Here is an 18,531-nt window from a genome sequence, read left to right as displayed (position 1 = left end):
GTTATCTTTGCTCTTAATGATTTTTGTGCTCAACAAGCTGAAGGATATGAGTGCTAGACTCAATGAACTGGCTAACTAACTCATGTTCCTATAATCCCATGGAAGCCTAACCCCACAGCAGTCCCATGAAAGAAGTTCAAAATTGAGTTGAAAGAAACAACTTTTAAAATATATCAAAAAAATTCAAGTTCAAGAAGTGCTTGTGAATAATCACCGTTTCAAATTGGCTGTTACAACTTGAAAGAAAAATAACATTTGCCTATCAATTCCACTTTTGGATGCAGGATATTTGCTGGGCATTTCAAAGATTTTCTGCTTATCACACCTTAATGTACTTTAAACTGGAAATCACTGTTGGCAACTGTCAGAAGTTTCAGGTCCAGCTTGAATGTCATTTTACAACAGAGCAGGCGGTCAAAATGAGAAAAAAGTAATGAAATCATTGCCTTCTGAAATGGCCTAGCAAGCCACTCAGTTGTACCAATTGCTACAAAGTCTCAAAGAAATCACCTGGTATCGATCTAGGCACCGGAAGACAACGGTAGAAACAGTCCTGTTAACCCTGCAAAGTACTCCTCACTAACATCCGGGGACTCGTGCCAAAGTTGGGAGAGTTGTCTCACAGACTAGTTAAGCAACAGCCTGACATAGTCATACTCACAGAATCATACCTGACAGACAATGTCCCAGACACCACCATCACCATCCCTGGATATGTCCTGTCCCACATGCAGGACAAACCCAGCAGAGGTGGTGGCACGGTGGGATACAGTAGGGAGGAATTTTTTTTTCAATCATTCACGGGATGAGGGTGTCGCTGACCAGGCAACATTTATTGCTCATTCCTAATTACCCAGAGGGCAGTTCAAAGTCAACCAGATTGCTGTGGGACTGGAGTCACATGCAGGCCAGATCAGGTAAGGATGGTGGTTGCCTTCCCTAAAAGACATTAGAAAAGCAGATGGGTTTTTCCTGATGATCGACTCATGGTAATCATTAGTCTTCTAATTCCAGATTTTCTTTTAATTCAAATTCCACCAACTGCCATGGCAGGATTTGGACCCAGGTTCCCAGAACATTATCAAGGTCTCTGGATTAATAGCCCAGCGATAGTACCACGAGGCCATCTAGACATTGCTCTAGGAGCCCTCAACATCGACTCCGGACCCCATGAAGTCTCATGGCTTCAGGTTAAACCTGGGCAAGGAAACCTCCTGCTGATTACTACATATTGACCTCTCTCAGCTGATGAATCAGTATTCCTCAAAGTTGAACAACACTAGAGGAAGCACTGAGGATGGCAAGGCACAAAATGTTCTCTGGATGGGGGATTTCAATGTCCACCACCAAGGCTGGCTCGGCAGCAGTACAACTGATCGAGCTGGTCGGGTCCTAAAGGACATAACTGCTGGACTGGGTCTGCGGCAGGTGGTGAGGAAACCAACAAAGAGGGAAAAACATACTTGACCTCATCCTTACTAATCTGCCAGCTCCAGATGCATCTATCCATGACAGTATCGGCAAGAGTGACCATCGCACAGTCCTTGTGGAGACAAAGTCGCACCTTCACGTTGAGAATAACTTTCATCGTGTTGTGTGGCACTATCACCGTGCTAAATGGGACAGACTTCGCACAGATCTAGCAACTCAAGACTGGGCATCCATGGGGCACTGTGGGCCATCAACAGCAGCAGAATTGTACTCCAGCATAATCTGTAACCTCATGGCCCGGCATATCCCCCACCCAACCATTACCATCAAGCCAGGGGACCAACCCTGGTTCAATGGAGAGTGCAGGAGGGTATGCCAGGAGCAGCACTAGGCATACCTGAAGATGAGATGCCAGCCTGGTGAAGCCACCAAACAGGACTACTTGCATGCCAAACAGCGAAAGCAGCAAGTGATAAACAGAGCTAAGCGATCCCACAACCAATGGATCAGATCTAAGCTCTGCAGTCCTGCCACATCCGGTCGTGAATGGTGGTGGACAATTAAACAACCCATTGGAGGAGGAGGCTCCACAAATATCCCCATCCTCAGTGATGGAAGAGCCCAGCACATCAGTGCAAAAGATAAAGCTGAAGCAGTCGCAGCAATCACAAAAAGCAGGACAAATCCAACCTGGCCAATTACCACCCCATCGGTCTACTTTCGATCATCAGTAAAGTGATGGAAGGTGTCACTAACAGTGCTATCAAGCAGCACCTGCTCAGCAATAACCTGCTCAGTGATGCCCAGTTTGGGCTCCCCCAGGGTCACTCAGCTCCTGACCTCATTACAGTCTTGATTCAAACATGGACAAAAGAACTGAATTCCAGAGTGAGGTGAGAGTGACAGCCCTTGATATCAAGGCTGCATTTGACCAAGTGTGGCATCAAGGAACCCTAGCAAAACTGGAATCAATGGGTATCAGGGGGCAAACTCTCTGGTTGTTGGAGCCATACCTGACACATAGGAAGATGGTCGTGGTTGTTAGAGGTCAATCATCTCAGCTCCAGGACATCTCAGCAGGAGTTCCTCAGAGTAGTATCCTCGGCCCAACCATCTTCAGATGCTTCATCAATGACCTTCCCTCCATCCTAAGGTCAGAAGTGGGGATGTTCGTCGATGATTGCATAATGTTCAGCACCATTCGCGATTGCTCAGATACTGACGCAGTCCATGTTCAAATGCAGCATGATCTGGACAATATCCAGGCTTGGGCTGATAAGTGGCAAGTGACATTCGTGCCACACAAATGCCAGGCTATGGCCATCACCAATAAGAGACAATTTAACCACCGCCCCTTGACATTCAATGGTGCTACCATCACTGAGTCCCCCACCATCAACGTCCTGGGGGTTATCATTGACCAGAAACTCAACTGGACTCACCACATGAACACAGTGGCTACAAGAACAGGTCAGAGGCTAGGAATACTGTGACGAGTAACTCACCTCCTGACTCCTGAAAGCCTGTCCACCATCTACAAGGCACAAGTCAGGAGTGTGATGGAATACTTCCCACTTGCCTGGATGAGTGCAGCTCCAACAACACTCAAGAAGCTTGACACCATCCAGGACAAAGCAGCCCACTTGATTGGCTTTACATCCACAAGCATCCACTCCCTCTAGCACCAATGTTCAGTCGCAGCAGTGTGTACTATCTACAAGATGCACTGCAGAAATTCACTAAAGATCCTCAGATAGCACCTTCCAAACCCACAACCACTTCCATCTAGAAGAACAAGGGTAGCAAACATATGGGAATACCACCACCCCCAAGTTCCCCTCCAAGCCACTCACCATCTTGACTTGGAAATATATCATTGTTCCTTCACTGTCGCTGGGTCAAAATCCTAGAATTCCCTCCCTAATAGCATTGTGGGTCAACCCATAGCAGGTGGACTGCAGCGGTTCAAGAAGGCAGCTCACCACCACCTTCTCAAGGGCAACTAGGGATGAGAAAGAAATGCTGGCCCTGCCAGCAATGCCCACATCCCACAAATGAATAAAATAAAACCTGCCTAAACTTGGCTCATATTCCTCCAAACCTTTCCTATTCATGCACTTATCGAAATGTTGCAACTGAACCTGTATCCACCACTTCCTCTGGAACTTTATTCCACGTGAGAAAAACTATGTGTGTAAAATAATTGCCCCTCCTGTCATTTTAAAATCTTTTTCCTCTCATCTTAAAAAGCTACTCCCTTGTCCCCCAGCCTAGGGAAAAAACACCTGCCATTCACCTTATCCATACCCCTCATGATTTTATAAACCTCTATAAGGTCACCCGTTAGCCTCCCTATGCTCCAGTGAAAAATGTACCAGCCTATCCAGCCTCTCCTTATAACTTCACTTGCCTTTTCCCCATAACCCTTGATTCCCCGACTGTTCAATAATTCTATCTATCTTTTGAAATTCAAATTGTGTCCTTGGCACCTGGACACTTCTCATACCATTGGAAGCTGAATGCTCCTGGTCATGTTCTCACTTAACCACATGTAGTTCAACATATGGTAGGTAGTTGATAGTGTTCCACAGTACTGTTTAAAGGGAGCATCAGTTACTTGCAGGTGAGTTACTGCTGAATTATTGCTGGGTTGTTATGATTGTGCAAGTGTCGGGTGCTTTCTGGAGTTTGTAAAGTTCCTGATTGTGAGGTGGCTGGTGCTGAAGGATTTAATCCTGATTTCATCTTCACCGCCCTCCTGCACTGAGACAAGACACTCACTACGGAGGGGCGAGATGCCCAATAATAGGGATTATTACTCATTATCTTCTGATTAGCATGGAATTTCACTCATTAAAATACAGGTTCCTATTTTAGCCACATGCTGGATAGAAACTAAACATTGAGAATTCCCGACATTAGTCTCAGGGCACTCTCCGTGGGCAGCTGTCTCATGCACCCCACATCCACAGACCTTGTCATTTGACACATGTCAGCCTCTCTGCACCATCATGGTGCATCGCCAATCCAGTTACAGTCTTCCAGACTCAATATTAAGTTCAATAACTTAAGGGCTTGAGCTCTCCCACGCTCTTACCCTTACCCCACAACCAGGCCTTGTTATCACGTAGTTTGCTATTACACACTACCTATTGTTAGCCAGTAACTGTCCCCATTAACAGTTATTCAGTCTCCTAGCCTGATTGTTATCCATTCCTTCGTCTGTCTAACTGCTCTTCTCTGTCTTTGGGCTCCATCCCCACCAATCGTTCACTCTTTACCCCCTCCCCCTGCCCTGTCTCCAGCATATAAACCAACATTTTCCTAGCTACCATCTGTTCTGAGGAAGGGTCACACAACCCAAAATGTTTCTCTCCACAGATGCTGCCAGACCTGCTGAGTTTTTCTAGCAATTTCTGCTTTTGTTTCTGATTAACAGCATTCGCAGTTCGTTAGGTTTTTATTTGATCTTTTATTCTGCTCCAGCCTTACAGGATCATGCTCACACTTGGACCTGGCTGCATCTTAAGGCTCAGGATGACATGGTGGCTCAGTGGTTAGCACTGCTGCCTCATAGTGCCAGGGATCTGGGTTCAATTCAACCCTCAGGCAGCTGTCTGTGTGGAGTTTTTTACGTGTCTGTGTGGGTTTCCGCTGGGTGCTTCGGTTTCCTCCTACAGTACAAAGATGTGCAGGTTAGGTGGATTAGCCATGCTAAATTGCCCATAGTGTCCAGGACCGTGCAGGCTAGGTGGATTAGTCATGGGAAATCCAGGGTTATGGGGATAGGGTAGGGAGTTGGGTCTGGGTGGGACACTCTTCAAAGGGTCATGATTGAATGGCAGAGCAGACTCGATGGGCTGAATGTCCTAATTTCTGCTCCTACGTAATATGGTCTTATGGGTCGGTGTTGGGCTGAATGGCCTGTTTCCACACTGTAAGGATTCTATAATTTGTTCTCTCAGCATTCACTCTCCTTGTGCCTACTTGCATGCTGTCAGCATCTGTGCCTTGTCATTTCTATTTTGCCATGCCTTACCTTTCCTACATTGCCTAGGGCAGATATCAGCGAACCAAGCATGGTGGTTCCAGACTGCCAGCTCTTGATTCAGTGCATAACAGCCTTTTAAATATGGTGGCAGTGCCGGGGAAGATAGTCTATTCTGGGATATCCCAGCAAGCGGCAAGTACATCCAGCTACAACAACTGTAGAATCAGGCTAAGATTGGACAAGAGGAGTGCCAGTGGGGATGGGGTAGATGCTTAATGAGATGGTAAGCCCATTTTTTTAAATGGGATGATCGCGTGAGAGAAGGTGCTGGGCCTAATAGAGAGAATCCCTCCATGAAGCCTGGCGAAATTGAAACTTATCCAAAATATCATAAGATTCAGACAAATAACGTATTGTTTGTATCATCATTGCATGTGGGATCTTGTTGTGCACTTCATTTGCCTTTACAGACACATTGACATGACTTTAATATGATTACTGATGAACCTACAAACAAGGAGCAGGAGCGACCCATTCGCCCCCTTGAGACTCTTCTATTATTCAATAAGGCCATGGCTGATGTGATTGAACCTCACATTCACATTGCTGCCTACCTCTGATAAGGTTTTTCACCCCATTGCTTCACAAGAATCTATCTATATCTGCCTGAACTATATTCAAGGACTTTGTTTTCATCACCTTTTCAGGAAGTGATTTTCAAAGAATCAGAACTCTCCGAGAAGAAGAATTCACCTGATTTGTATTAAATAGTTGACCCCTAATTTGTAAATACTGACTTGTCATTCTGGATTCTCAGTTAAGAGGAAACATCCTTTTCACATCTACTCTGTCAAGACCCTTCAGGAGCTCACAGTGTTCAACCAACTTGCTTGTTACTCTTAAATTCCAGTGGATACAAGCTTAAGTCTGTTAAATGTTTCCTCATAGAGTAACCTTCTCATTCTCGGTGTAAGTCCAGTAAACCCTTTCTCAACTGCTTCCAGAACATGTACATCCTTCCTTAAATAATATTATACACCAGATTTATTCTAGATGTGGTCACTGACCAGCACTCTGTATAACTGAAGCATAAGCTCCCTATTTTTGTATTCAGTCCCCCTTGGAATAAATAATAACATTTTTCATTTTGCTGACTTTGAGATGTTTCTGAGACTGCCATTATTTCTCTCCTCCTATTGATAATCCCCCCTTCTTCCTTTCCACATATTTCTCCAATCATCCTGTGATTACCATCCTGTTTTTGATTTGATTTGATTTGAGTTCTTACTGTCACATGTACTGAGATACAGTGAAAAGTATTGTCTTACTTGGCTTGCAGGCATATTGTACTATATAAGTGTATCTGGGTAACAGAACAGAGTGCAGGACATAGTGTTACAGCTGGCAAGAAGGTGCAGAGAGATCAACATTAACAGTTGAGACCATTCAAAAGCCTGATAAAAGCGAGGAAGAAGCTGTTCTTGAATGTCTTCGTACGTGTATATAAACATTTATATCTTCTGCCCGATGGAATAGCGTGGAAGAGAGTATAACTGGGGTGGGAGGGGTCTTTGATAATATTGGTTGCTTTCCTGTGGCAGTGAGAAGTATAGATGGAGTCAATGGATGGAAGGCTGGTTTGCGTGATTGACTGGGCTGTGTTCACAACTCTCTGTAGCTCTTCACAGTCCTGGGCAGTGCATTTGCCATACCAAGCCATGATGCATCCAGACAGAATGCTTTCTATAGTGCTTCTATAAAACTTTGTAACAGTCTCAGCACCACTGATGCAGACAGGGGCATGCCCTCCACTCTGCTTCCTGAAGTCAATGACCAGCTTCTTCGTTTTGCTGACATTGATGGAGAGATTGTTCTCTTTACTCCATGATCCTTAGCAGAGAGTCATCGGACTCTGTCGATTGTTTGACTTCTTCAGCCTGCACTAACTTCTCAAATCCAAGTGATGTTTCAAAGCAGGTCTTTAAGCCCTCTCCTTTACATGACGTTACTTAGAAAATTCAGAAGAGAAATATCAAGCCCAGTTGAACCACATCTGAGTTTATGCTCCACCGAAGCCTCTTAACACCCTTCTTTATCTCACCCTGTCAACTTAATCTTCTGTTCCTTTCTTCATCATGTACATATCTCGCTCAAACAAAAACAGAAATTACTGACGTTTCAGCTCAAATGTGAACTCTGTTTTCTCTTCACAAATCCTGTCAGAGTTGATGAATCCAACAATTTCTGTTTTTTGCTTGTTTCAGTGTCCAGCATCTACAGTTCTTTGTTTTACTTTAATGTATATCTAGCTTCTGTTTAAATGCATTAATGCTACTCACTGCACCTACTTCATAAGGCAGCAAGTTCCACATTCTAACCACTGTCTAGGTAAAGGCTTTTCTATTGAATTCGCTATTGAATACTTTGGGGATTATCTTACATTTATGGCTTATAGTTTTGGTCTCATTTGAATCATGATTCATCTTTTCAGCCTTGCATTTTCTAGAGGAAAGGTGATTCAATCTTTCTGGATAATAATATTCTCTCAGTTTCAGCATCATCCTCATAAATCTTTCTAGCACCCTCTCTGTGTACTTTTTTGTAATTTGAAGATCAAAACTTTGCAATGTGTTATTGCCAGGGTATTTTTACAACCTTAACATATCTTCTGTGTTGTTCAGTTAGGCATGAACCCCAGTCCTTGGTTTCCGTCTTATGTGACCTTATTAACCTGTGTCACTATCTGTAATAATTCATTTTAAAGAGTAATTGACTTAGAGTCCACCTTTAGGCTTTTGTTTCTATCTTTGTTTCTTGAGAACAGTTTTGGTCTGTCTAAAAATTACTTCGTTTTAAAACTTGTGTTATATATTGCACAGTGAGGAAAAACAAAACTGCCTCAGAGATAATTCATTTTTATATATTAAAAAAATATTATTTGCTACAACAAAATGCAGTGGCTGGATTTGCCATTATTGCCCTGGGAGTAACAACAGTGGGTCCCACCTTCCCCATCTCTAATTGTGCCAGACTCTAAACTGTTCATGTAAGCTTTAGTATCAAAGCCCTGGTTAAATGACTTTAGGCCACACAGTGTACTGTAAGAAAATTCATGCGAACAGATTGAAAGCTAAAACGCTAGTATCAGAAATTAAATTAATGCAAGTGAGAATGAAAAAAAATCTAATTAAAATAATTTGAAAAATGGTTTTAAAATTGGTCTTGACACCAGCATTTACCAAGCTGTCATCAACAATACTGCAAGCTACACATTTAGATCAAGCGTTTAGAAACAAGCAGCATGTTTTTTTTAAGCTGGGAACTAATATTGACAAGCTGCTAATAGGCATATACACAGGACTGAAAATGCGTACTCTTCTTGGCTAATTACCAGGCTGCTCTACAGTAGAATGGTATAATCTGCGGAACTCCCAGCATGCGCTTTGATAAAGAAAAAAAAAGCCATTAATTTCTCCTTATTGTAATTTAGATCAGAGTTGAGACATACACAGTTCCTTTCAGGGTAGAATAACTGCTATTAGCAGCACTGGCAAGATTATTCCTCAGAAGCTGCATGGTTAATTACATAGAATACTGCATAAATTGTCAAGTGCAAAGAATAATTTTGATAAATTAAAATACTAATTAAATAGGCCTTTGCAGAATTTTGAGAACATTATAGGGTTCAGCTCTTCCAGCCTATTTGCATATCCTTCATCTGGGGATTTTTTAAAAAAAGACATTTTTTTTGCACGTGGGAGCAGTCAAGAAAGATTCATAGACAATAATTTGGTTAAAGGTTTAGTAACACACTGTTTCCATTTTCTGTTCTTCATATTTCTATTCCTTGCCTATCTAATTGCCTGTTTTGAAAGTGTTGCATTATTAATTAACAGACCAGGTTTAATATATATTTCAGATAATATTCTTGATTTTAATTACAAACCACGACTATATAGAGTTTAGGAAAAAGCCTGTTTTACTTAGGCTCTGTGATCTTATGTACACAGAAAGAAGTTATTAAGTGATACAAGGTAATGATTTAAATCTCTCTTACCCCAAATGAATGACTACTACTTTTATAAAATCTCAGGCAGGATGTTTAAAATCTGGTAGAATTTCAGGGTATTTTTTTAGGAAATGTACAAAGGTTGCCTTTTTTTTAAATGTTTCTGTAGCCACCTCACAAAGTATTAAAGTTGCTACAGTTTTAGTGTCAATGGTGTTAAAGGATTGCTTAGTATTCATCTGTCCTTATATGCCCGCTCAGTAGCCCTGGCCTGTTCTTCAGTTGCCATTATTTTTTTCATTTAGGGATGTGAGCTCCTCTATCTGGGCCAACCTTTATTACCCGTCCCCATACTGTCTTTGAGAAGGTGGAAATGAGGTTCTTGAACCACTGCTACCATTTGGTGTAGGTAGACCCACAATGCTGTTGGGGAGGGTGGGGGAGGTGGCGGGGTATGGGGTGTGGTGGTGGTGCGGGGGGATGGCGAATGGTCAATGGTCGTACGGGTGTTCATGGATTTTGAACCCAGCAACACAACTGGTGATACAATTCCAAGTCAGGATGGTGAGTGGCTTAAGCAAAAAAGAAAATTATTTATCTCTTAAGGGCCACCTCCCGCCCCGGCTGAGGTGTCGCAGGTGCTGTGTGCCTCATTCAAGGGCTTTCCTTCTATATTGACCACACTTCCAACCCCCTCCCAGGTTATTCTGTCCTGGGGATTCTCCCGCTCACTCTGGCCTTGCCATTGTTGCCTTTCCCATCTCAGACCTCACCTCATCTACCTGCCGTGAGCCCTGCCATTCACTTAGCTAGTCCTGGACTTGGGGACCTAGATTGGGTGAGGCTGTTTGCAGTCTCAGCCCGAGCCAACACAGTCACTGGTGCTGTCGCTAATATAGAGCTGCAGGCCATCCAGATCGATTGGGAGCTTCTGAGGTAGGACATCTGCCCAAGTGAGGAGTAGAAGTCCCACCTCTGGCTAGGGATGTGGCCATCCAAGATATCCTTGTGTGACTTTAGCCTGGAAATCTGCCTCATGATTCCACAATTGACTGAGAGCCAAATATTCTTCCAACATATTGTCTCACTTGTGACATGTTAGTGATCTGCTGAGCTGAATGTGGTAGCAGAGATAGTAGGAACTGCAGATGCTGGAGAATCTGAGATAACAAGGTGTAGAGCTGGATGAACACAGCAGGCCAAGCAGCATCATAGGTGCAGGAAGGCTGACGTTTCGGGCCTAGACCCTTCATCAGAAAAATGTGATAACAGTTCTGTGTGAGAATATATGTACGTTGAGTCAAGTTGCTTCAGCTTTTGGTTTGGGCTCTTAAAAAGATGTGCAGCAATAAATACAGAAAATAAGTGTTGAAAAGGGAAGTACAACGGGTCAGTGGTTAGTGGTAATCCGTGTTCGATTTCACCCTCGGGTGTCTGTCTGTGTGGAGTTGCTCCAGTTTCTCCCCACAGTCCAAAAGTATGCAGGTTAGATGGATTGGCCGTGCCAAACTGCTCATAGTGTCCAGGGATGTGCAGTCTAGGTGGGCTAGCCATGGGAAATGCAGGGATACAGGGATGGGGTGGGTCTGGGTTGAGCGCTCTTCCGAGGGTCGGTGTGGACTCAATGGGCTGAATGGCCTGCTTCTACACTGTAGGGATTCAATGAAAACCTCAGTGATGTTTGCTCAATATGAAACATACACTGGCAGCTTTTGCGTTCATGGTGATTGATTTGTTTTCAAGTCGAATTTTAAGAAATAGTACATATTTGCAACTTTGTAGGGCGCCAACAAATCTCAAATTATTTTTCTCTATAATTGCATGGTTCCCCTAATGTAGACACTCTGTAAGATCCCATTCTGAAAATCTGACAGGCTGACATACCCAATCTGATGCTGTGCATGTTTCCTGGAATAATGGTGGAGGTGTGTTCCGTCCGTACACCCAGTTTAAATTTGTCTTCTTCTTTTTTTGCAGAGATCAACAAAGAGAAACTTGAAAAAGAAACAGGATTAAAAATCTTGAGTACTGGCATGAGAGAAGTAAGTTGAATTTTGTTTTAATCCGGAAGGTATATTCCGTGCTCTAATCTGAACAAATACTTCCATCCTGCATTGCACAGCTGATGAATGTCATCTGTATTTCAGTCTCATTTTCATGACAGCAGTTCATCTCTGGTTCCAGTCTGTGGATTTAAGGTATCCAGGAATCAGTCTGAATACATACAAGACTGGACTGCTTACACTGAAGAAATTAAAATGCTCGAAGTTCATTTATTAGTTATAGCACTCAGGTGACACCAATGTAAACTGATTTTTTTTTATTAACTCATAGGACATAGGCGACACTGGCTGGGCCCATCCCTATTTGCCCCTTGAGAAGGTGGTGGTGAGCTGCCTTCTTGAACCGCTGCAGTCCATTTGCTGTAGGTAGACCCATAATACTCTTAGGGAGGGAATTCCAGGATTTTGACCCAGCGACAGTGAAGGAACAATGATATATTTCCAAGTCAGGATGGTGAGTGCCTTGGAGGGGAACTTATAGGCGGTGGTATTCGCATGTATCTGCTGTCTTTGTTGTTCTAGATGGTAGTTGTTATTGGTTTGGAAGGTGCTGCCTAAGGACCTTTGGTGAATTTTTCTGCAGGGCGTCCTGTAGAAAGTACACCCTGCTGCTATTGAGCATCAATGGTGGAAGGAGTGGATGCTTGTGGGTCTGTTGCCAATCAAACGGGCTGCTTTGTCTTTAGCTTTGCATCATTGCAAAGTATGTCAAACAATTACTCAAATAGCAAAAATAAATCCTGTTGTGTCTTACTTAGAGTTTACAGCTGAGATTTAGGATTTCTGCTCAACTGGTCTTCGATAGGGTCTGCATTCTTCAAGGACCTCCTCCCACCCTATGTATCTCAGCCTATCATCGGGCTAAATCTTTTCAATGATGGTCACGCCCCGTGTCAGGGTTGAAAATGGTTGCTGACACCTCTCTTGTGACCAGTGAGACTCAGGGGCAGAATTGTGCCAGGGCAGCCAACAACCATCCACTCAAAGGTGTTGGCTTTGCCCAAGAGCCGCCAATTGAGACATGCCCAGTTATCAGCGAGGTGGCAATCCCAGGGAGAAGGCACTACTATACCATTCCCACTGGGCTGACTGGTCTGTGGACAGCGGAACACACGTCAGGGAAAGGGGATGTCATCAGGGTTTACCCAGCCATCTTCCTTCTCACCCAATGATGGGAACCTCCTCAACATGGGCAAACTGCTTTGGGGCTTAGTGGGGAGGTGATGGCCACCTGGTATTATCACTTGTCCAGGGGTCCAGGTAATGTTCTGGGGACACAGGTTCAAATCCTTCCTTACCTGACGGTGCAGTTTAAACTCACTAAGAGTTTAAGAATGACAATGAATAAATTGTCAGGGAAGGTCCATCTGGTTCACTAATGTCCTTCAGGGAAGGAAATCTGCCTTGTGTGACTCCAGACCCACAGCAATGTGGTTGGTTACTAACTGCCCTCTGGGCAATAAAGGCTGGTCCAGCCAGTGATGCCCACATCCTGTTAAAGAATTAAAAAAAGAAGCCACCTGGTGGGTTGCCATGCTGCTGAGGTGCCCGCTGCTACCACAGATGGTAGGAAGATTTCAGCCTCTCCTCCCAACCCCTCCATTGGCATTTTGACAGCCCTCGGAGGCAGGGTTGGGAAGATTCAGCCCAAAGTGTCCAGTAAAACACCCTATAAAATAGAGAAATACATTAAACAGAAGTATATTTTTAAGACTTTCCACCTGCTCAAATCTATGGGGATGGCAAGATTGGTGTGTAATGGGATCGAATTGGCAGCGGATATTTCACCACGTCTGCTCTTCTCCTCGGTCTGGTTCACAGAGCAACAATTCAAACTCTTTTTGGAGTCTCTTCCCCTAGTCTCACTGTTACTTGCGAGTTAAAATCTCAGCAATGTTCTCCAGGTAAAAACTGGAGCGATGGAAGACCATTGGGATGTACCATGAGCCCGTTTCATATTACCAGCATGGACCCACAACCCCAAGTACACAGCAGCAAAGGCTATTTGACGGCTGCAAAACAAATCTGAGCTCATAAAGTTTAAAAAGCAGTCATTTTTATGTGGCCCTCCTTGTGCTGTTTAATCCACATTCATTAAACAAATGCACTCGGTCAGTTATAGCAAGGTGTAGAGCTGGATGAACACAGCAGGCCAAGCAGCATCATAGGAGCAGGAAGGCTGACGTTTCAGGCCTAGACCCTTCTTCAGAAATGTTGTATGTTTTTAATATTAACGAGTGGCAGGTATTGCTCCCTTGACTTTGGTTCACAGTAACAGGCTGAGAGTCCTCCTTGTCAGCCCTAGATGTAGGGTACAATATGCTGGAGATTACTGCACTGCATCTGCATGAATATATACCATAGGGCATCAGTGGGTTTAAAATGTAAAAACCAGAGAAGAATGTAATCAAGGCAAAAGGAACTTATGGGCCACCCTAGCTTCTCATAGACTCTGAAAAATAACATTGTGCTTATTGTTGTCTCGGTCAATTTTGGCTGCAATGCCAGATACAACAGATGAATGATTCACTGGACGTTCTTTGTCTGTTCTCTCTCTTTCTGTCTCTCTGTCCCTCTCTCTCTCTCTCTCAGTAGCTATTGGCCTTCTATTAAAATAGTAAAAGGATCTATGACTGGGACAAGGTGGGTTTTCCAACCGTCTGGTCAACCAGCTAATTGTAGGTCTCCTCCAGGATGGCATTAGGCCTAGAATGTGATACAGATGTTAGAATGGTATCCCAACACAATTGAAGCAGAATGAGAATGACGGGCAAAGTCTTCCTGTGCCAGGGGCACATTGCCATAAGGTCATGCCAGCTCACTACGCTGTAGGAGGTACTGGTCATGCTGAAGGTTGCTGCCAACATCCTCTTCAGATCAAATTTATTCTAGTGAAGCAAAGGGAAAACACTCTAGGTCTAACTTTCATAGCTAAGAAGACACAGGACTGATTTTTTTTGGCTAAGTCCAAGTTGTGTCGAGCTTTTTGGAGGCCTTCTCGCTGTGAGACCTATTGAGTTCTCTCACCGTAACTTAGCAAACTCACCTCATTAGTTACATACCCTGTCCCTACAGCATAACTTATATCTGATTTCCATCCCATCTTATCATGAACCATTCGGGGTATTTCCCAGAATTCACCAGCATCCTTTGCTCTCATGCCAGCCCTGTGCACTCGGATAAGCACTGGCAGTTCAGAGCTGCCCCTGCACAGTTGCTTGTGGTTCTGCCAGGGAGAAATCGGTGCCCTGCAGTGTAGGCAGAGACCTGGCAGCCCTGCTACATGGAGTAGTGCACAGTCAGGACTTTCTCTTGCCCTAAGAACAGTGGAGGCCATAACACCAGACTGTGCCAGCCTAGTCTGATGTTGGCACTAAAGTTAAAGCAGTTTCAGCTATTTGAAGGAGTGCCCAGCACTGTAGGAAGGTCAATGACCTTCTCCACTCTGGCAGTGCCACCGTCTTCTCTCTGATACCTCACACTCACTCTATCTCTGTCACTGCACCCATCTCCCACTAAGGCTCATGTGCTACCAGTCTCACCATTGTCTGTCACATCTTCTCTTACTCACTGCCATCCAGCCCATTCACCCACATCACTTACCCTGCCTGCCCTCTGCGATGCCAACACTCACTCAGGACATCTCCCCACCCACACCAATAATAACAGCTGTGCCATCTACTTTCATCTCCCATAATCCCTGGCTCTGTCTCATTCCATGAAGAAAACAATTCCCTATAAGGAGAAAGAGTAACTTCTCATGAACTGAGGGTCCTGACTCTGATCTCCCCAACACAGGGCCTGGACTGGTATTGGAGGTTGCCTTGACTTACTGTGCCAGGAAGAGCTTGATTTGATAGAGACCTGCTGTAACTTCTATCCTTTGTCTCTCTGCTAAAGACAGCCATAATATTGCCTGATCTCTCTGGCTGGTAGGGCAGTGTGTGAAAAGGCCATTCAAAGGCAAAGGTGCTGTGCGCATTCAGATGGGCTCAAAGTGAGTAAGCGCATAGTAGACTGACTTGTAAAGTTACATCACATGGGACTCAGGAAGAGCTAGCCAATTGGATACAAAATTGGCTTGATGGTAGGAAGCAGAGTCTGGTAGTAGAGGTAACAAGGTGCAGAGCTGGATGAACACAGCAGGCCAAGCAGCATCAGAGGAGCAGGAAAGCTGACGTTTCAGGTCTGGACCCTTCTTCAGAAATGGGGGAGGGGAAGGGGATTCTGAAATAAATAGGGAGAGAGGGGGAGGCGGATAGAAGACGGATAAAGGAGAAGATAGGTGGAGAGGAGACAGACAGATCAAAGAGGCGGGGATGGAGCCAGAAAAGGTGAGTGTAGGTGGGGAGTTAGGGAAGGGATAGGTCAGCCCAGGGAGGACGGAGAGGTCAAGGAGGCGGGATGAGGCTAGTAAGTAGGAGATGGGGGTGGTAATGTGGTATACTGTATCCGCTGTTCCCATTGTGGCTTCCTCTACATCGGGGAAACCAAGCGGAGGCTTGGGGACTGCTTTGCAGAACACCTACGCTCGGTTCGCAATAAACAACTGCACCTCCCAGTCGCGAACCATTTCAACTCCCCCTCCCATTCCTCAGACGACATGTCCATCCTGGGCCTCCTGCAGTGCCACAACGATGCCACCCGAAGGTTGCAGGAACAGCATCTCATATTTTGCTTGGGAATCCTGCAGCCCAATGGTATCAATGTGGACTTCATGAGCTTCAAAATCTCCCCTCCCCTGACCGCATTCCAAAACCAGCCCCACTCGTCCCTGCCTCCCTAACCTGTCTTTCCTCCCACCTAATCCTCCTCCCACCTCAAGCCCCACCCCATCTCCTACCTACTAGCCTCATCCCGCCCCCTTGACCTGTCCGTCCTCCCTGGACTGACCTATCCCCTCCCTAACTGCCCACCTCCACTCGCCTTTACTGGCTCCACCCCCGCCTCTTTGACCCGTCTGTCTCCTCTCCACCTATCTTCTCCTTTATCCATTTTCTATCCGCCTCCCCCTCTCTCTCTATTTATTTCAGAATCTCCTTCCCCTCCCCCATTTCTGAAGAAGGGTCTAGGCCCGAAACATCAGCTTTCCTGCTCCTCTGATGCTGCTTGGCCTGCTGTGTTCATCCAGCTCTACACCTTGTTATCTTAGAATCTCCACCATCTGCAGTTCCTACTATCTCTAGGCCCGAAACGTCAGCCTTCCTGCTCCTCTGATGCTGCTTGGCCTGCTGTGTTCATCCAGCTCTACACCTTGTTATCTCAGATTCTCCAGCATCGGCAGTTCCTACTATCTCTGGTGGTAGAGGGTTGTTTTTTTGGACCGGAGGGCCTGTTACCAGTGGTGTGCTGCAAGGATTGTTGTGGGTCCACTATTGTTTATCATTTATGTGAAAAAAATTGATGAGAATGTCGGAAGCATGATTAGTACATTTGCAGATGACACCAAAACTGGCAGTATAGTAGACAGTGAAGAAGGTTATCTCAGAGTATAATGGGATCTTGATCATCTGGAGTGGCAGATGGAGTTTAATTTAGATAAATGCAAGGTGTTGCATTTTGGTAAGATGAATAATGGCAGGACTTACTCAGTTAATGGTAGGGCCCTGGGGAGTGATGTCGAACAGAGAGACCTGGGGGTTCAGGTATGTAGTTCTTTGAAATTTGCACCAGAGGTAGACAGTGTGGTTAAGAAGGCGTTCAGCACGCAAGCCTTCATTGCTCAGACCATTGAGAATAGGAGATGGGACATCATGTTGCGATTGTACAGGATGTTGGTGAGGCCTTTTTTGGAGTACTGTGTACAGTTCTGGTTGCCCTGCTATAGGAAGGATATTTATAAATTGAAGAAGATGCAGAAAAGATTCACAGGGATGTTACCGGGACTGAAGGGGTTGAGTTATAAGGAGAAGCTGGATAGGCTTGGACTTTTTCTACTGGAGTGTAAGATGTTGAGGGGTGACTTTTCGAGGTTTATAAAATCATGAGGCGCATAAATATACTGAATAGTAAAGGTCTTTTCCCTCGGGTAGGGGAGTCCAAAGCTAGAGGGCACAGGTTTAAGGTGAGAGGGGAAAGATTTAAAATGATCAGAGGGTCAACTTTTTCACACAGAGGGTGGTGTATGGAATGAACTGCCAGGGAAAGTGATGGATGCAGGTACAGTTACAACATTTAAAAGATATTTGGACTGATACTAGAATAGGAAAGGGTTAGAGGGATATGGACCAAATGCAAGCAAATGGGACTAGTTTAGTTTGGGAGACCTGGTCAGCATGAATGAGTTGGACCGAAGGGTCCGTTTCTGTGCCTGTATGCCTCTATAAGTCTATCACAGTGAGCTAAGAGCCCAGACGTGCACTGTGTCCTTGCTGCATTCTTATAATTCTATTTGCTGGTGCGGGCCGAACAGCAGCATTAAAGTGCAGAAGCGTTTTGTAAGTGGACCAGAGATGTGCCATGAGGGCTCAAAGAGGCTGCCACACGTGGGATACCAATGTTTGTGGATGTGAGGTGTATGTGACCGGTGCCCATGGAGCGTGCACTCAGATGTTGGTGCCCAGAGTCCAACATGGAGATCATTCAGAACGAGCAGCGAGCTGCGCCTGCCCAGTGCACCCTCTGTTTTTTTTTGTTTGAGTTTTCCTGCTTTTGAGTTGGTATGGGGAGTTTGGTAAAATGGGAGGCTGAATATTAATGAGGAGAGTCATCCCAAAAATGAAATACTTGACATATGTTAATCCCCATCAACTACCATCTCACCACAACTAGTATGAATCTCTCCATGCCACTTGTGAAAAATGCCAAAGGTGGAGTGAGCTGACCTTGATGTTGAGATGGGCCTTGTTGTATTTATCACCTGATTCTGCCGCACATCCCACCACAGGCCATGTCACTTCGAACTTAGAAAGTTCTGCACATAGTTTGTTACATGCTAGCTAGCTCTCTGTAGCTTACACTGATATGATAGATATTGTTACAGACAATTTGAAAAGGACCAGATGTTTGGTCTGATTCTGCCCAGATCTGAAGCCGTT

At 44.8% G+C, this 18,531-nt stretch overlaps 1 protein-coding gene across 1 annotated transcript in view; it reads left to right on the top strand.

Moving 5' to 3' along the window:
• Positions 1-18,531, top strand: part of ptprn2 (protein tyrosine phosphatase receptor type N2) — a 684,474-nt gene that overhangs the window by 363,902 nt on the left and 302,041 nt on the right. Inside the window, exon 9 of the mRNA XM_048606124.1 lies at positions 11,409-11,473. Within this exon, the coding sequence (XP_048462081.1) occupies positions 11,409-11,473 (65 nt within the window). The remainder of the gene's footprint in view (positions 1-11,408; positions 11,474-18,531) is intronic.

The sequence above is a fragment of the Rhincodon typus genome, chromosome 2 (genome assembly GCF_021869965.1).
Source record: "Rhincodon typus isolate 14 chromosome 2, sRhiTyp1.1, whole genome shotgun sequence".
Lineage (NCBI taxonomy): Eukaryota > Metazoa > Chordata > Chondrichthyes > Orectolobiformes > Rhincodontidae > Rhincodon > Rhincodon typus.
Note: the sequence above shows the minus strand (reverse complement) of the source record. Positions and strands in the feature narration are given on the sequence as shown.